This window comes from Varroa destructor, unplaced genomic scaffold (genome assembly GCF_002443255.2).
Source record: "Varroa destructor unplaced genomic scaffold, Vdes_3.0 BEIS01000001.1, whole genome shotgun sequence".
NCBI lineage: Eukaryota > Metazoa > Arthropoda > Arachnida > Mesostigmata > Varroidae > Varroa > Varroa destructor.
Genome location: NW_019211454.1, coordinates 14759279 through 14779196, shown reverse-complemented (window position 1 = coordinate 14779196; position 19918 = coordinate 14759279). Strand labels below are relative to the sequence as shown.

Sequence of the window (19918 nt, the reverse complement as noted above, 5' to 3'; positions counted from 1 at the left end):
GCCCGGAACGCCACCACATGATCGCAACTTTAGTCTGTACTAGCATGATTTGCACCAGCGTCGTACCACCTTCTTTTAATACAGAAGCCCTTTGGTGAGTGCGAACCCCGGGACATCTTGTCCTGGACAAAGTTCAACGGCGGTCTTATATTGCGCAACTAGCATAGAGCTGGGCCTAATAGAAATACGTAGACAATTCTAAGCAGGCACCTATGCGTCTGACCTTCGTTGCTGCCTCCAGCTTCGTAATCCATTACCCAAGCCTCGAGTAACGAAAAAATAATAGATTTGGCGGCAACGAAACTCCCGCGACTTCCCAAACTCTTCGCTACAGCCCTTAGCCTCACAGTATGGCCGACCTTTTCCTTTATTCTTTTAAGTAGTCCCTTTGCTTAGACGATTCGCCTTGCCTCTCCCGCCACCAATCGTGTCGACCACGTACTGGTACCGGCAAAAATACCATTTATCCGCTTTAGACCTTGTTTTTTTATAGTAGCAATAGCAACGGGAATACTCAGCATCAAATATATTATTGCTACGCGAGGTAACGTACACACATATATTTATATCATATTAAATGTATTTTCGTCGAGCTAATATGGTTTACCCTAATTTTTTTTAACATTTCTTATTTGCATGTGCCGAACGTTGCCGCTTTACGGTTGGTCGCGCGACCTTCAAAATATAGTCTGATAACGGACGGCATACGCAAATTGGGTAACCAACAGGTCGACCGATGACGGGTCTACTTCCTTCCCATGGGCTAGGTCGAAAGCAAGGTTGCTGTTTCCGTCGTGCCGCCAGCAGCTGTGCTACATCTGAAAAAAAATATTAACGGAACAATTTTTCATAACGAGAGTAGGACAACTCTGCAAATCAGCAGCGCCGTTACAGAAATAAAGAAAGTAAGGAATAACCGGTGCGATATTCAGCTTTAACGTCGAATCTTTAATACAACTACCAATAGGGTTACCAGAAAAAGGCAAGGATCAGTGCAAGAAAGTCAAGGAAAAACAGGCAGCTGGGGTGCCGGTGAAGGCCAAGTCTTTGTTTTCCACTCCACAGCTCAACACCCGCACAATAACTGGTTATAGTAAACGAAGGAATTAGCTACAGGGCTAAAACTTTTCCTTAAAGTTCAAATTTCTTTAATGCCTTAGCGCATCTTCACCAAAAAATGTTAGCAAATAAATTGTAATGATCGAATGTATATATCGAGTTAAATTTTGTCATTAGTACCTCATACGGAAGACAGTCTAACAAAGTCGGAGTATAAATATTGCCAAACATTTATTTCAGCCTTCTCCTGTAAAGTCACGAAAGCCAGACTGTGGTTGAATCAGTAACTACAATTAACTAAATAAATACCCTTGTCCATGAAATGTAGCTATTAGAAAAAAATTGAAACAAATGAGACACAAGAAGGCACTTATTGGTACAGTAAATTACGGTAATGGTAAATTATTAATAATTTATTAGGATTTTATGATGAATTCACACCAAGCATCAAACAGGGTGTTTATTAATGAAGTTGTTACTACGAAAACCGAGCTCACTTAGTTAAATGCCATCGTTGTATGCCATCGACGTGGGAGGTCCACCACACAACAGCCCCTAGTGGGGCTGCTGCTTTAAGCTCTACCAGCGACACATAAATCCCACGTTATTTACAGCATGAAATTTGTAAAAACAATGTTTTCCATTTTTGCTTAACAACAGCGAGGTACAAGAGCAAACTAATAGATCGATTTGGATTGATCCTGTTTATCGATTATTGTTTCAACCTTAGGTTATTTTAAAATACTATCACGTGCCACACATCTATGAAATGCTCAGGTAGAGGTTATTTTTTGAGTTGGGCATATACAAAATGCCTTATGCATGTGATACCCTTAACTTAATTATGCGCAGGCCGGGTATAACAGAAAATCAGTAAGGATACTGGAAATTCATCGTTCCTCAAATCTGTACTAGAAAAACATCGTTGATTGTTGATAACGGCTACCTCACCGCTTTGAATGTTGTAACTTCAGTACTGTTACTCTTTATTAAGAAAAAATATAAAACCTTATCAGCTGCGTCAGACATGAACCTGCCTATTAACACTTAAGTTGAGTTTAACTATGGATCAACTTGGCAATGTGCAGTTTTTTCGGAATATGATAACACATGTAATAAACGTTGAGTTTCACTTACTTCACACGCTAAAATAAACATCGCTTTCTTTAAGTAGAAATTATTTTGAGTGAGAGAAAGAAATATACAACAAGTGTCTATGAACAACGTTCAAAATAACACACCTAATAGCCACACCTATCAATACTAGCAAAGATTACCAGACCGGATAACGTTGCAAATAGGAACCAAAACACCAAGTAGATTTTTCGTATTGTTAGCATACATTACTCATTTGTGTTTGTTGTGCGGTCCCGACCCGTTTGTCAGCCATACATCTTTAACAAACTTTTCCATATATTAGTTCTACCTCAAAAGATGAGCCTTCCAACCATATTAAAATAATTTGATCGCCGTCATTAAAAATTTATCAAACAACTATAAATGTGCTGATAGTGTGAATGGACGGCGATGGGTTACTAGTCACAAATGTTCAGTGCCACCATAAATATTGGCCCGCGTTTCGGATATTCTTATGTCCCTGCAAAACAGTAGGCCACATGCATAGAATCCAATAGTGTACGTGTTTATTCTAATGTGAGCAGTTTGTTGAATGATAAAAAAAAATGTTAAATAAGTTACAGTAATTTATTCACGACTGCCTAATTAAGCAGGGGTTAAATCGATGATGCCCCGATCAAATATTTGCTTCCTTGATATAGCGAGTCACCTAAGGCCTTTTTGTCCTTTGTTGCACAACGCATGTGATAGCATCTGCACAGTCGAAATCTGCGCAATGCAATAGAGTAATGGCTAATGGACTCGTTCCGGTAGGCCATCGTAAGGATCAATGATGCCGTATTGACAAGAGAGGAGGTGGATCAAGGGGCCGGAAATCAGAAGCTAATCCACTCACCACCCGTAGACAATATACATAAGAGTTGCGGGTTCCCGCAGGCTGTTACTACGGCAGGTCTTGCACAGAACACGTGAAGATTAGCTAGTAACGAGTTACAAACGTGATAGGGTGCAAAAAAAGGGTTATCATCGTGTTATATTTTGATCTTAGCCATTGATCGGCCAAACACAAAGGCTGAAACAACTAGAGCAATTGTCCTAATGTGATTTGAAGCTCAGATTAGCTGGTTTGCGCCGGCTTTATGAACAGAGGACTGAAAGTGCGGATAGGATTCAAAAAGGTTCAGATCAAGAAACCGTTGTGCCTGGATTTGCCATTGTTTAGAGTGGCTATTAGAATAAGGATTGCCCTTGTCGATAGAAACAAGCGATAGCGCCGGCGGAATTATACTAACAAAATATTATCCTCGGAAGTAACTGCGCGTTAGTTTCTATAACAGGCCAAATGAAAATGTTAAGGATAATCATACCAGCCCTCTTCTACACCGCTTCGAATAGTAGGTGCAAGTGACAGTATGTTCGTATTTTTAGAAAACGCATGATCCATTCAATGATATAATAACTATTCCAGTTTTTTTCCGTAGGGATGAATAAAGAATGATTGAACTTTACAATTAGCGGAGATCTCAATCGAGCTTTTAATCTACGTTCGACTATTTTACAGAATTATATTATATGTAGATGGTCTTTATACGAAATCATTCCAAGAACCAATTTTTTAACTAGCATAAGCGTGTATCTTGCGTCCGAGCGATGCTATCACGAGTTATTCGACGGGGATGAAGTGCATAACATAGCCCTCAGGGGCAATGGCTGAGGCAAACGGGGCGACGTAGCTGCGCCGAGAACGCTGCCGAGTGAAATAAACTTAGACAATAGCCAAGGTTATAGTAGATATAAAAACCACGTATTCGTCTCACCAAATTTACTTGTTTGTGTAGCGCATCATCCCATATTCAACATCGACAAACACTTAAAACTCAAAGTTAGGTATTTGCTTGTTCCTTTTTTGCTGAACACTACCTATCTAATTTAAATTCTAATCTAATTTAAAAAAAAAGATCAAAGCTGCTGAATCTAAATCAGAATGTAGTTTTTTGTAACCGCTCGGTTAATTTACGTTACCTCGTTTGTTACGTGGCAGTTATTCATTAGCTACATTATTGAACGTCTCCTATTATCTTACTGCAGTTGTTTCGTACCTAACTTTTCAGTAATTACTTGATAAATTTAGTTTCTATATTCGATACTCATCTCTTTATCCAGATATTTATACACACTTTCCATGTAGGATGCGTCATCATCTCGAAATGGGGTCGCGTATGCCATAACAGGCCCAGGAGTGCAGTCCCAAATATTTTGTTGTACTTTCGAAATCTAGGCAGTGTTGTTCGTAGTAAACGCGTCTTTTAGTCGGTCGCTTTGTAGGAACTTTATGGCGCTCTCATCCAAATAGGCAAGCATGCCTCTTCTGTTTTCCTGACACCAAATCGATACTACTCGTATAAATGTTCGACGTTGCGCAGGCTCCATCTGCATATCTGAGCACTTCCGGTCTACAAACGTCTCCACAAGCAAATGGGCATGTAGCAAGAACGACATCAGCCAGATCAGTTTATAGCGGTCCTGCAATCGTCATCATCATCATCTTGTTGTTGCGATTTTTCGTAGCCTGGAGCACTGATATGCCTTCTATGGACGCGGTCAAATGCTTTTACTATATGGACAAAACACCACGCATACGAAAATATAGTAGATTTTGCAGTGCGTCCTTGTATGATAGATCGGTACTGATACGTAGTAATTTGAAGCGACAGAATATTTACCTGCTCGTCATAACGGTACCTGTTGAAGACATGTTGAAATAATGGCTAGCAGATTTTATATTGATGATGGTGCGCAGCCTGTGGATCATTGCATCGGTGTCTGCAGATAAAACCGAACGTTAAGCTTCACTATTAATAGAAATGTAACGGCCCTCTTCGATATCCCAGACACCAGTTCGGCAACTGGCGACGTCCTTTACTGAACTATTTTATCTTGTGACTTTTTCCGTGCGACCCTCTTGGTTGGACGATACGAAGGTATCCATATTTGTTAAATATATCCGAGATGGTGTTTCTGGGAACATGCTGTGGTTTGACGTCAAAGCTACACTGAATCGTTTTTTTCAACATTTTTTCATGTATGTATGTATGTATGTATATATCGTGAAGAGATCTGCATGCGAAAATGCGAATACAGAAGAGAAATACGTTTCAACATGAAACAGACTTTGCCCGATATGCCATCTTCGTCACAGTGTTTTATAGTCACCTATATTGCAAACATCCTTATCTATAAAACAAAAAAAAAAATTAGGAAATTGGTTATCGATAGCTAAGCTTATGACAAAGATATGGAATAATCCCGTCAGTTAAACTCTAAGAAAAGCATCGTATTATGCAAACGCTATTATAGAACCTGAAAAATAGGGATTATACCGTTGATTACACATTGTTACAGTTTTGCAGAGTCAGTATTTGTTCTATGCATCGTCAAACGTTGTGGCCTCATTAAGAAAGTGCTATCATCTACGAATAGTGAAGGTAACGTTCTATATAAGCAAAAATCCAGTATAAGCATGATGTACCGAATCAGCGATGCATGATTTAGCACCATTAATCATATATCTTAGTTCTATGGAAGGCATACGTTAATCTTCTGTCCATTGTTGTCCTTCGTTTGCCCAGGCACTAGACGTGTCACGCGGCAGTCCATAGCTCTTGAAGCGGCTTGATCAAACAGTTCCGCAAAACCTGCTTTCGAATACGCTCAGTGATTCATACAAAGGCCTTCGTTGACCTTCAATCGATAATCTGATTACATATAGGTAGAACAATAATGGCAACATGACGCTCGGCACTGCCGATCAGCTAGGAAGTGTAGTTGCGTTTGTCTCTATATGGAACTTAATATTTACATATTAATCACGCTCAAACGGGCAGCATAGGGAAGTAGCTTTTTGAAGTAAGATCAAAGTCGGTTCCGGATGCAGTTTCAGGCACACTGAACCCAAGGCTAATTGGGTGAGAGTTATGCGGCAGTGAAGTCTGGTCTTCGCAATGCATGAGCCTTTGAGATTCTAGAAATCTAGAAAGATTCTAGATTCTAGAAAGTTAGAGATAGCTGTAGCGACAACACTGCTGCCTACTATATTTCCGCGACAGAAAGGCGTCTGATTTTATTCTAAAACGACGTATAACTGTTTCGTACCAAAAAACTTGAAGGCTTTTAAAGAAACAACGATTTCAAACACAAATAACGTGTGCTAATAAAGACACCCATGTGACAATGAAAGTCGTCAATAGTATGATGATTTAAAATGCTATTTCAGTTCAGTCGTCAAGTGCTCAAGCAACTTTAAATGAAGGCGCCGTTCAGCTACAGGTAAGTAAGGCCTCGTGCCTAAATGAAGAACTGAAGTTCAGGTGACTGTTTTCTTTAAAGACATTTGTTTTAATTATTACCGAACCATTGATTATGTAGATTCATTTTACCTGAAAATGAATTATGCCTTTTAACCCCTTTCAGTTAGCCTTATTTTCATCTTATAAGTATCTCTTCTTCTCTTTGGTTTCATCTTGTCGATGTCCTAACACTATGGAAGCAAGTAAACCTAGACATGACATTTTCAGGAATATCAATGATTTCCAGCGGTGCCATTGAGTGATGCCATTAGCAATACGCAATATGAGCATGAGAAAAAATACGTCCACGTTCTTTCGTAAGGGTCTTGACACCGTGTCAACAACATCTCAGCGCTAGTGCTAATGAACCCGTCACTCGCCCTAGTAGTAGCTAAGCGATATTTCATCCTTGAGTGGCTGTCAGTTACACCGTTTTAGCTCCCAAGGTCACAAAAACGAAGTGAACGGTATGGCCACTTGAGCTTTTTCCGCTGGCTGAATAAGTTTTATATCTGGGTAATACAATAACACCAGTAGTTAGCGGTTGTGATCGTTGAGATTAGGGATTTTACGCTGATGTTCGTGCAGTGGATCATTATAGGATATTTAATCATAATAGGAATATTCAATAGAAACAGCCAAAGTACCAATGGACAATGTTTTTGACTGGCTCGGATAAATTCTGCGCTCGGCGGACGTTATGATGATGATGATGATGATTAGATTTTTATTTCGCGTCATTTTCTTTTTTCTGGATTGCGATGCTCATGCCGCCGAAAAGAAATCCTCTTAGTAAACATCGGCAAGCTGACTAGAGAAAATAACCGTTCAAACTACGATGATAATTTAAATAACGATATAATTCAATTCATGACTATCTGTTTTGTTACGTACCTTTGTTAAAACAGGTCAATGTAGGGTGCGGGCAAGTTTTCCAGGTATTCTTTGCTGTGATATGTTTTACAGTATAAAAGAGGGAGTCTTTTATGTTTAGCGTTCAGATTCCTTAGTAGATAAAAATACAGTTGATTTTTTATGCGCGATCAGCACGATCCTTGACATTGAGCAAGGGCTCATACGTATATGAAGTAGGTATGCATTTAGACAGACAGACAGACAAATAGACGAGTTATATATGTTCTGTAAGAGAAATTTTATCAGGGATATTAGTAGACTAACAGCCGACGCAACTGCTTAGCAAGTCTGCAGTTATAATTGACTTAATCGTCGGCTATCAATTAAACAATCGCATGATTAGAGTCCCCAACGCTAAACCGGCATCAACATTGGTTCACGGAAACCGTAACGACAGTGGAGTTTTTAATAATATGACTCGATTCTTTTTGTCGGCTTTCAATACTGATATCAAGACATGGCCTACCTCTTACGATAGGCCATTGGATTGACTTCCATTGAATTGAAAAGGTAAACAGAAGAAAAGATGAATCTGTTTTGTCTTGCCCCAATAGTTGCGGGCAAACCCTACAAGTCTGCCGTGTGGGTTACCGATCATCTGTCGACGACAACAACAGCTGCGACAACCGCAGCACCCGGTTGGTCACCCTTCGTATATTCCAATAGCGACTACAACAAACTTTGGCATATATAGCCCCGAAACGTTATGTGCACAAGGTCCAGACCTCATGCAAGGTTATCCTGTTTATCCACAGCAGGTAAGGAATAAGATGCTAAGTCTGTTGCTAAGGGATAAACACGATAATACGTGGGAAGTAACAGAATAACACTTTACCAAGAACTGCTTTCAAGGTTGCAAACGGCGTCTCCGTCAAATGACTGTCGCTTATGTTGCGCTTTCGTATTTTCGACATTATGTCGGCAAAAATTCTCTAAATTCGCACGTTCCCCGTTTGCCTTTGATATATTACAGTATCGTCGACAAGTACAATTAATAGATTTACTTTATTTTCGGGCTCGATCTCAAACATTCGTAGGGTCTGCATGCTTCTCGAGTGTCGTATATTTTGTATGAAAAATGTGTGAAAAAAAAGGAAAAGTATAAAAAATTTCATCTCACTCGTCGTTACTGGTAGTGCACGTGTGGAAACGTGTTTGAACGCGGAAGTATTGCATTTACCCGATTCGTTGGGGTACATATATATTTTTTGAAATAAATTTTGATTCCCAGTTAACCATCATGTATGTATTTTCCACAGGGAAGTCTGTTCGGAGTTGGTTCAAGCGCCATAGATAGTGATCCCTGCTCAGTGACATGTGAAAACCAGAAGGAGACTTGGATGGTAGCCAAACCATCTGGGACTCCATGTCGTCACCCGAACGATCCAACGGGTGAAAGGTTAATACATAGTAAACTTATTACTGAATTTCGCTGAACAACCTTGGTAACTCTATTAGGTAAATGCGAAACTTCTTCATTTTCTATCAAACACCAAATGATTAATTATAATAGTATAATTACGTTTATGATCTTACAATGACGACACATAGCATTTTAATCGCGTAAATTTATGCACTTTTTCGTAAATATTTGAATTAGCCGCTTCTATGTTCGTATTGTTGCATCGTTCTTCGTGGCTACTGATGTTTCTTCGTGGCCACGATGCGTCCAGTCTTCGTCTCGTCGAGATTACCAATGTTTACGTGTATGTGCGCGCCCTATTTCATACAGCCGACCTTGGCTTTGGGCGCTAGTTAACTGACAAGTTATATTAAAGGGCCAGTAAAGTTAGGGAACACCAGCCTAGTTGCAGACCGTTTGAAAACATGCATGTCACAATGACAATGAATAAGAAAGAACAATAGTGCGATGGGAAACATTATAATCATTTCCATTCTGCGTATAAATCCCACGCCCCTGCTGGACGCCTACGTTTGTCCACAGTATATATATATATAGATATGTATATATATCAAAAAAAGTACCGACCGTTTCTAGCCAAAATTCAACCAAACGCTTTTTAAATCATAATACAATATTACTTGATTAAATATTGCCTTTTCGTTTTTCTGATCAAGCCGAAGTTCCACAAGTGTCGAAATCGTAGCTTTCAGAGAGAAAAATTTTGACAAGTGATTTTTCTAGCGTTCCATTGAGATCAAGTTAACGGCATCGTTAAGGGAGTTCTGCAGAGATCAACACAGATGATAGGCAAGATCCGCGCTATGCGGCTAATGTAGTGAAGTTTTCTATCGAAGTTCTACCAATTTTTGCCGGGTAGCTAAAGACGTATTGCGTTGCCATAGCTCTGGCCTATATTTGTCAATGGGTTGTTTACACTACTGCCAGTACAAGTCCGAATCAATTGAGCTCCAGTAGCTCATAGTGCGCGATTATCTTCCGATTCCACCAAACATGTAACATCATCTCCTTTTTAGTGTTAATTTGGATTTTCCCCTCAGATTGCAGAGCACATTGTTTTGTTGCTTCTTTGCACGTTACTATCGTATGTGGTTTATTTTTCATTAGCCATAAGCAGCCAATGGACAAAATGGCTCGATCTATGTATCTGTAGAGTTTCGCATCCGTTAGTTCGTGTGACATCCCTAGGTCTAGTTCCTTGTAAACATGAAAAGTACTCACATGTTCATCTCAATAGTTTCATAAACTTTTCCCGTAATCAATTGGCCACTATAAAGTGCGTATCGTACGTGGAACTTTCTAAAACCGAATTACCTTTGGGCCATTTCTTGCTGTAGCGCACTTTGACTATATACGACACAATTTCTTTATGAGCCTAAGCAGCATTTGTATCTTCATTATAATAAAATTATTCAATATAATGATTTTTTTTCTTCACTAATCTTCAAAGCGATTTATCTTTAGTTTGAATGAAGACATTGCAACAACTTTAGTACGTCTATAAGTGTTCAATCTCAGCTCTTCAACGACACCAACGCCGATCCCCGTATTACCTGAGATATGTAGCCTTGAAGAAAAAAGCTTGCTAGTAATAAAGCAGCATAGGAGCAGTAAAAAATTGTACTTTAGAAAATCTGTGATTATTAATTGATGATTATACGACGTATGTAAATATGTTTGTTCCAGATACTGCGTGCACCAGGTCTGCGTCATTTATAACGCATCCTTGAATAAGTACTGTCGTGAAGCTCTGAACCTTAATAGCAATTCGCCTAATTATATGGCCTTGGTGAGCATTTGCAGAAACTCTAATCGATACGGTCCTCAGTGCAGACGAAACATTGTCATTATTCTCCTATCAGAATCTTAACGGGTTTTCACACATTTTCACAAAAACAGCTTTTCGGGTGTATTGCTTAAGCCAAGTACACGACACAGACATTGCTTGTGAGTCAGTGCTGCTAAAATCACTAGCAAACAATTCACTTTTGCGGCGTCTCCAAGGTGCATTATGCTTCCGAGTACCTTCATCCTTTCCTTTCGAGAAATCTGAGATATTCCTCTGACATCGATGGTTAACACTTCAGATAACTTCACAAGACCATACTTGTTCTTCGAACCCTATTGAACAGCAATAGCCAAACATTAAAGGCGGACATTTGTTATAGTTAAGATACTATATAGCACTTCTATTCAGTCTAGCTATAAGTTGAGCAGCTGTCTCCTCAAATCACTACTGTGTTATTATCCATTCGTTCTATTCTATTCGTACGAATAGCGATACAGGCGATACTAATTATCATATACAATTCGTAGCGATAATATCGGATATGACTTTCCTATTTCACCTATTGGCGTCTTTGTTCTTCTAACGGCTACTGCTGTTGACCGCAGATGCCGTACGGATGTACAATATCTTGCTTAGATAAGTCGATTCCGTTTGTCGTTCAGGTGCAGCTTAATAATGGAATGGCCTGCCAAGTTCATGTAAGTTGAAGAATATGTGCTTGCTATGAAAATTATTTTTCCCATACATCGTTCATCACAAATACCACATCCCGTTGTGTATTCATGGAATCCAAAGGACGGTACTATTCAGGTTAGCACTGCAAACAAATAAATTACATATGTAGCTTTCAAGCTTTACCAGAAATTACTACCCTGAACGTCTCCGTCTATCATTCCGAGTTTCGATTTCCTTTTCTACAGCCATCTGCTAATGCTGTAGCATAACTTCTTTATGGACGTTTGCGTTAGGTCCCTGGTGGCAGACGAGCCAACGGCTACTGCGTAAACGGCGCCTGCTCGACGCTAACCCATCGAGTTGGCGATCCTCTAAATCCTCGGCCGGGCGCCTTTCCAGAGGGAAGACAAACGCAAGCAGGACCTACTGGAGTGGGGTATCCTACTCCAATAGTACAAGGATACCCTTATACAGGCGGCTCGGAATACCCAGGCTATGAAATTGGCGACCCCCTCGGGCATATAAGTTTACCTGGAAGACGGTGATGTGCGACACCGATTGTATAAACAACACCAACAGCGGAGAGCCAATAACAAAGGTTTGACAGAAACATTATCCAGCTACAGTTATAACGTCGAATAACTCTGACAGTGTAGATTTTACTTATATGTTTTGCGAGCCATATTGACCAAATCTAATAAACTAATTAGAAGTAAAGAATGCTAAAGATTGAGCTGGAACTTCTAGGAGATCGCCCAGCCTCTATTATCATTTCAGCGAATGCAAGTTCACGCTATCACTGCGTGTACTTTTTGTAGTAGAATAGAATAGGTTTTTCTATAGCACATATTCCACGCATCATAAATGTGTGTTTTATATGATGTTGTTTTTAACACTTTGCAATATCTGACAAATTTATGTAAGGTACAATTCTTCTACCTATATACCCCAAGGGCGCTACAAATGTGTGTCATGTACAGCCCAATCTAGATAGCTTGTGGGTGTCGACTTGAGCAGCAACATGGCTAGTATTCGCAAAACGAAACAGCGAAAAATTCGAACGTTCTTTAAATGAAATGCATAAATAACGATGCCCTTGGCTGTATGGAAAGGAAGATACCCATGCCATTTACAAGATACGAATAGAACCTATATTTTGCCATAGGCAACGGTAAGCCTGTTGATATAGTCGTCCTCTAAGTTGATTCCTGTCTTTACTACACAGCTAAAACGCTCCATTTAAATATATGTCATATGCCGTTTTTGACGCTTCCTGCTAGACGAACCATTATGGCTGCGTGAACACAGCATCCACCGATCCCTTACGGCTATCCAGTCGATCGAAGCATCTCGCTGGCGTAATGTTCCAATTTCACTAGACACGCTACAAACTGATGGCAAGGATGCCAAGTTGATTACAGAAATATTCATATTTTTTTAAATCCATTCTCCATTTTTTGAGGCTTCGTGATGTATGAAGATGTAGTGATGGAAATTCTTTTCAGAGAACAACCGCTGCACACGGTTTTCGAGGAAGTATCGACAGAAGTAGCACAATTTCAAACAGAAAATGAATCCATGATGAAGCATGTCCTACGCGCCATACCTGAAAAAAGAAGTGGCTCCGATGACTCGTTCACATTGAAATGATAGCTGAGAGTGCTGTAATAAGAAAAGCAAAAAATTACGGAGCCTTATTCGAGCTACTCTTGTCTAATATGTTTGAATCAACCCGTATATCCCCTTCACAGTGGACGCGACTAAACCCTATATGTATGACAATGCCAGACCACTTGATAGTAAAGGGGTCTTACGATTTATTGGTAACTTAATTCGGACCCGCCTAACTAGCTGACGGTTCTATGAATTGATTTAAGCCTAGTATAATATAGCTATTAGACCAACAATATATATCGTACTAAATACATCAGATTCCCTGTGTATATATATATATATAAAATACCTTATACAATTGAATACTTGCAACATAAAACAGTGAGTCCTTTCAGAATTAGGGTATGGAAAGCGTCTTTTTACTGCCTTTAATTCTGACAATCTCTTTAACAAACTGCATCTTAGTGACATCTTTTAACTTTAACAGCGCGTCGTTAGGTGGCGTGCTTGCCCGCTAACTTAAGAGACACGTTGAAGCTCGAGATCAATTCGGGCGTGTACTAGCCTCGTTTCATGGTCGAAGCTGGCTATCAAGATGGAATATCTCGCATAAAGATGAAACGCATTTGTAAGTTTCGGTAAGATCAGGCTATTTACTATAACCCTGTTTGCAACAAGTTTGCTGGGAGAAACCGTACAGCCGTATACGATAGCTTTCATTGACAGTAACTAATCGCTACGTTAACGATAATTTGAGCGTAGAATTTTCAAATCTTTTACAACATATCTATCTTCATCTCTTTCAGGCCATATAACGACCACTGAAGAGACACATGGTTGATTTGTAAATGCTTGCCTTATTTCAATGAAAAAAAATACGCTTATCAATAGTATTGTCGAAAAAATCAATGTTTATCATAAATAGTATAATATATATACCTAATTTTAATATGGGTATTTGATATGCTATATATAACATAACACATTACCCGCTGACCATTACAGGCGGTGCTTGTTCGGCTTCTTTAATACTGCTTAGTTCCATTGTAATGGTTCTTGTGTTCATAGAATGAATTCTATATAACTAAAACGTTTCCAACCTGAGTTAGCTTCTCTGATCTACTCGACTGATGCGCATGTCCAGCTTTTAGTTCACTGCTAATTCACCGTTTGCAATATCATCTTTCTGAAGCGCGGCTCATCCACAAGCGGGTGTTTTTTACCCGTATGTCCTATTGCCACAACAGTCAATCATATCACAATAAGTTCACACCAGTTGCTAGAGAGTGCTTGATGCAAACTCCTAACTTCTCATCGACTGATCAAGTTATTTCATATTCGCAAACACGCTATTTACTCGATCAACACTTTGGCTGACGTGGTTTGTCGCCTCGTCGACAAGCTCCGCAAACTTAACTACTCTAAGACATCTAATCGCTCGCTCGATCGATTAATTCAGGCCCACTGATATGGCTATTTACTAGCGTGATGGCCTCTAGATTAAAGAGTTTTCCAGTGGCGTTCTTTATCGATCCCAACGTTATATTATATTCCTGCTCAGCTATTGCTTTATTCGTGTCGTCTGATATTACATACATTGGCGCCTTTTACCCATGTAAACAATATCGTCGTGTATCAGATCGTAGAGCTTACCTTAATAAGGAATAGGCCCACCCCATGAACGGTTCTTCTACGCGACGCCGTTCGTAAATAGAAAGATCCTGCGTGTTTCTGCGTGCGTCAGCTTAAGATATACAGCGATCCCACAACGGCTGCCATCAGTAATGGCAAGCCTGAGATGAAAACGATAACGACTGCAGTTGCTATAAAGCAATATCGAATAGTTGGACCGCCATTATAGCGTCCCGCAACGTTGCTGGGCACATTTCTGCTTTGGACTTCTATAGCCTTCTTACTTCGGATCCCTTCAGCCTATCCTCAACCTATGTAGCCGTTAGCCATCGTGAGCGTGGATATGGACGTTCCCTTAAGAAAACCTGCGGCTACTAGGCATTTAGTTATTCAGGAATGAATTTCTTAATATCTATTATACGAATTGAGCAATGCTATTGTAGACATTGACTCCAGGTTGTAAAAACTGTTGTTTGCTGGGATCTGCCGCGGTAATTGGAGACGTGTTGCGACCATTCAGTCTTGTGGTCTTTTACGTTAAGGGCGTTGGTATATCTAATCGAGTTTCTAATAACCTTCCTTTTAGTCGACAGCCGGGATGGCATCAATAATCAATGTGTCCCAACTTTGCCAGATGACAGCAAAACGATAGAAATAAGTAGCAATAATATATTTTTTTTTTGTTCCACGCAGTTCGTGTAAATAGCGAATGAATACGAATATAATTTTGAAAATCGTTCATCTAACGACCCGACAGATTTGCTGGAAATGCTCAGACAAGTCTAGTCAAGCTCTTCCCGATAACTCTTAAGAGAAAACGTATACCGAAAGGTAATAATGAAGACTTATATTTACAGACAGGTAGCCGAAGATTAATCACCTCACACAGGTCCGCCGGACAAGTAGAACGGTGATGCCAGCGTACGGCCTCTGGGCTGGAAATAACGCTGATGTCGATCAGTTTATTTTGCGAACGGAATTGGTCAGTCAGTCAGTCACGTGTGTACTATTTTCTGCCTAATACATGGATATCGTATCAAAACAGATATTGCAATATAAACTTAAGCACCGGTCACGTATAGCAGCAGGTCAAGACGTTTTCACAAGCTCGCATCAACCGGCATATCTTAGTGTTTAGTTGAATTATTAATGTAGAAGGAACGTAGCAGTTGGTTAATTAAATAATAGTATTTTTTAGTTTAGAACTAGTGCTCTCTACCGCATGAAATGATGGGATCTACTGCTTCGCAGAGCTTGCTTAGTTGCCAGGAAATTATCGCTCGTTTCCTTACTTTTTACTTACGTTCCTTGCTTTTTATCGTCCTTCAGAAGCGCAACAAAATTTCAAATACTCTAGAGAAAAATTCAGCTGTACAATTCCCTATTCTTGCCTCGCCACATGAAGCCTTCTAGCTCATTTGTCTCCAATGTAAGATAAAGCTGATCTCTCTACGAGATTTTTACATCATATACGTTATCATCCTGACGTATATAACGCACTATCAAGCGTACGAAGACTACACGGAGTACCCAGTCTTATACAGATATAGCCTAGCGATAGCCGTGTTTTGGTAATAAAATCAAGAATTGTCATTACCGTCATTGAATGTTTGTTACAGGGGTGTTTATTGTTTGTGCTCACTGTTCCCAGGAACTATTTTATCAGCGTGGCACATCTCTAGCACAGTGCCTTATTATGGTAGTAATTTGCCACTTCAAAATGGTAGGTAATTCAGACAAACAATTAGATTCTAAAACACTTAAAAGGGATAGTAAAAACCAGTTAACAAAACTGGTTTACACTAATGCTCACTATTTATTCTGTACACAGTGCTGCCAAGTAACAAATTTAAGAGGTTATAGGCCTAGTAAACCTATCATTGTTGTACAACAAATGATATTGTATATACTACGAAATTAAACTTAACATTATTAAGATTCATGTCGATATCGCATTGCTGATAACATTGGACTTACTAATCGCGACAAGTGTCTATGTGCACCCAAGCACACACACACACACACACACACACACAGACACACTTCATTATGTTGTTAACGCTACTCAACGTTGCGTGGTTCGATCTAAATGCTAGTCAAAATTTCTACTATTATCCTGTTCTATCAGTGTGATGATTTGTTGCCGTTTCAATAATTCCTATCCGTTGCTTCGATTACTCGGACTCTCGAATTCAATAAAAAACTCTATGGCTATGTTTCAGTTAACCAGTGTCACTCGGAACGATTGGCCTGACACCGTCCAGGGGAAACCGTAAAGCAAATATTTTCCCTGAAACCCTCTCCGCCCATATTGTAAGCTAGCGTTATCTCCACCAGAAAAAAAAATCTGCATCGATCTTGATGATTCGTTCAGCGTTCGCACAAAGTTGTAGTGTAGAAACGTTATGCTGTTCTTGTCCCTCTTACCGAACTAACACTCAACCAGCAACGGTAAACGCGGCTGTTCTATTTAGATTACGGAACGAGCAGACGGCTGCACCGTTCACACCAAAATCGATTCATGCAAAAAAATACGCTCGACTAATTTACGAGTAATACAACACTTAGTTCTGCGATAATCAGTCACTCGAATTAGTCACCAAATTATAGCTATCCTGTTCAACGTAACGTTAGCTCATTATGTAGAATAAAGGACTATATGACCCTCATATACTCGATGACGATGCCCTGCTAAGGCAAGTCTGCGAGCTTCGCTTCACACAGCTGTAGTGTGAGGGCGCTGTTATGCAGGACAGCCTTTTCGTCTAGAAGGGCAACGCTGCGTGAACTGGACGTTAAAAATTAATCAGTAGAGTCTATAAAAAAAAAAAAACGCATGTGTCATTCAAACTATATATGAATGAGTACACTACCGTATTCAGCAGATGCTATATGCGCTTTTTAAAAAAATATTCTCGAAAAAATCGCCGTACTGGTTTATTTCAATCATCTGTGTTAGGAACTCTAATTTCGTAGTACTGTTTCGGGTCATCAATCCCATCAAATATTTCAGGGACAAGCCAGACCGCTTCCGCTATATTCAAGCGTAGACTGTAGCTAACCTAGGAATTTTTAAGGTTGTACTGTGATTTTTACAATAACTCGAGTTGACTAATGCTTGTGAAGTGTTCTGTGAGACGGAGTAGCCACCTTTCAGAACGAACGCTGAAGCCAATAATACCCGATAATTCAAAGGCGGTCACTGTATAGGGTATACAAAGAGAAGACACTCGTTTAAATTAGATAGGAAATAAGTTGACGAGTGTCGGTTTGGGAAAGTGTAGCAGACGGATATGTTAAAGAGAAGTAGGGGTTTGTCGTTTAGACAAGCTGTTATTTGGAATCTCTTTTCCGCGCTATTTACTTGTTGTGTTTTTCATTTTTGTAAAAGATTTTAGCTTCATATTATAGTTATGTTGCTTTCTTAACAAAGTTAAATTGAGTCGAAACGCTGGAAGCAACATACAGTTTTTCTCAACATTTTGCGAAACATTCTGCTAGCGGTGTTTGCTAATGGCTTATACTACCAATACGACACTTGCAATTACTCAGATGTTTGTGAAATTAGTTTAACTGTAGGCTACCGGGACAAATATGGGCTTATACAGTTCAAATCGATCTCTCACCAGTACTTCCAGGGATAGGCTGTAACAAACGATATAGTTCCGTATAAAAGTGGACGAGTGCATAACTCGGTTTATCGCGTCTGGCCCGATTGATCTCCGAACGAATGTCTAAGTAACCTTTCGCGGACAACATGGTAAGTGACATTGTTGCTTAAATGTTTTGTATCCATTATGTGTATACGTCTGGCGATACCTCGCCCGGCTCGAGTGTCAATCGGACAAAGTTTTCAGATTTGGAAAATTTCTCTTCTTTAGCACGACATTTCCTTTCTACCTATCCCAACCGGAGCTGGCAAAAATGACCGATCCCGATCCGAAAAAAGCATATGTTCAGTTGTAAAGGTCGATGACAACCTATTTATCACGTTTAAATATGTGAATTTATAAAGCGATTTTGCAAACGATCAAATTGACGGCTAGTCGTAGATAGATTGATATTGAGGAAGTGTCTTTCATCTCCTAACAATTTGCTAAATAATTTGCCATTACAAATAATTACTATTATTAACCGAACGTTTGTTGTAACGTCTGCTGGAGGGCTGTTAACGCTTATCTAATGCTAGCGCTGTGATATCGCTTGAATTCGTTCGTAGAGTGCCCGAATTCTCATCATCGTTTCGATCCTGGCCGGTTGCATTGGAAGTATGTTAAATGCCAGCGTAAATTATTATAATAGTAAGGTAATGACTGACGTCGTTGTGTGCAACACCAATATGCACTTTATCCATTGTGAGATATACTACTATTTGAGGAAACGTGCCAGTATTTCTGTAAACAACTATACTGTACCATCAGTAATTGGCAGGAACGCATTAAACAACGCCGAAAATAACATCTATGCAAGTTTATGTTTTTTCGTTTGATTTTGTTTGGTATAAAACACTGCCATTAATTGCTAGTTTTTCCTTCAACGGGAACGCTTGACTATAGCCCAAAACCTGAAATCATTTATCGATGTGTCTGATGTGAAGGCCGATCCGTTATCATTTAAGCTAAACAATAATTAACTTTCTAAGTTAGTTTCTTTCATCAAACTTACAATCATCATGTATCTCACATGCGTTCAATTACTACTTAATGTTTTTTGTTATTTGGCATTCATAGGTACGTGTTACTGTTACGATATATATATATATATATATATATATATATATAGTTAAAACAGCTAATTACATTATGAAGAATCTAACATCAATACCTCTATCATATACGCATTCGAGCTCGATCTGTAATGTACACTTTTTTCTTTCTGGAACATCAAAGCATGCCATAGCCGAGTCAACACGCGCCGTCTTCGAGAAACAAATAGAACCTCTTACTTTTATAAAAATCGTTAACCTTGTCTACGAAATTGCTGAGTGCATATACAATCGTGTTGTAAAATTTTTTGGAACAAAAGAATATGGCGGGTTGTAGGAGTATGCAAAAAAAGAGGTCGACTAACCCGGACATGAAGATATCACGTAGCTGTAAGAAGCTCTCCTAGAGCCGATCTTACGTTTGCGACAAGGCCAGAAGCCGTATGTGGCGCAGAAGGGAAACAACGGCAACAACACAATGGTAGCCATCATCGCGACTCCGGCAAATCACTGAACGTGGATGTTTCTATTCAACATCTATACACTAAATAAACCGAGTTCTCAGCTCCACAGTCTAAAATAAGATGGTTCATAGATCAATAAAAAAATACTTAGTTAATTATGCTCTGTTGACTATAGCTCATGTGATTATCTAGAATAAGACAGTACGGTCTTTTATATAT

General features: G+C 39.4%; 1 protein-coding gene and 1 long non-coding RNA gene across 15 annotated transcripts; one reads left to right on the top strand and one right to left on the bottom strand.

Annotated features, from left to right (window-relative positions):
* Positions 1 to 137: 137 nt before the first annotated feature.
* LOC147758297 (uncharacterized) lies at positions 138 to 15547 on the bottom strand. Of its 5 annotated transcripts, none has more exons than XR_015325110.1 (5): positions 13999 to 14131; positions 12891 to 12946; positions 12571 to 12675; positions 4314 to 11815; positions 138 to 818 (listed from the first exon to the last, which is right to left on the bottom strand). It is a non-coding gene; the product is annotated as an uncharacterized LOC147758297 (long non-coding RNA). The 5 variants fall into 5 exon arrangements; XR_015325048.1 differs by having other exon boundaries at positions 13888 to 14027; XR_015325087.1 differs by lacking the exon at positions 13999 to 14131 and adding an exon at positions 15411 to 15547 and having other exon boundaries at positions 12571 to 12946.
* LOC111245168 (uncharacterized) lies at positions 2862 to 19854 on the top strand. Of its 10 annotated transcripts, none has more exons than XM_086984683.1 (12): positions 2862 to 3530; positions 6410 to 6462; positions 7952 to 8155; positions 8657 to 8796; positions 10507 to 10609; positions 11215 to 11307; positions 11578 to 11882; positions 12790 to 13526; positions 13705 to 16843; positions 18160 to 18290; positions 18750 to 18836; positions 19420 to 19854. In XM_086984683.1, the coding sequence occupies exons 1-7, from the start codon at positions 3479 to 3481 to the stop codon at positions 11827 to 11829; spliced, it is 897 nt and encodes a 298-aa protein (XP_086840809.1). In that variant the 5' UTR covers positions 2862 to 3478; the 3' UTR covers positions 11830 to 11882; positions 12790 to 13526; positions 13705 to 16843; positions 18160 to 18290; positions 18750 to 18836; positions 19420 to 19854. The 10 variants fall into 10 exon arrangements, 6 of the variants coding, with proteins under 6 accessions (XP_086840809.1, XP_086840732.1, XP_022648883.2 ...); XM_086984606.1 differs by having other exon boundaries at positions 12790 to 16253; positions 16753 to 16843; XM_022793148.2 differs by having other exon boundaries at positions 11272 to 11307; positions 12790 to 16843.
* The last annotated feature ends 64 nt before the right edge of the window (positions 19855 to 19918 follow it).

What these genes read in the sequence shown, in the direction of transcription:
- LOC111245168 (XM_022793134.2), top strand. Translation starts at nt 3,479, where the DNA reads ATGAAAATGTTAAGGATAATCATACCAGCCCTCTTCTACACCGCTTCG. An exon ending in CTTCTACACCGCTTCGAATA is followed by an intron (nt 3,531 to 6,409) that starts GTAGGTGCAAGT and finishes ATGCTATTTCAG; the next exon opens with TTCAGTCGTCAAGTGCTCAA. An exon ending in ATCCTGTTTATCCACAGCAG is followed by an intron (nt 8,156 to 8,656) that starts GTAAGGAATAAG and finishes TATTTTCCACAG; the next exon opens with GGAAGTCTGTTCGGAGTTGG.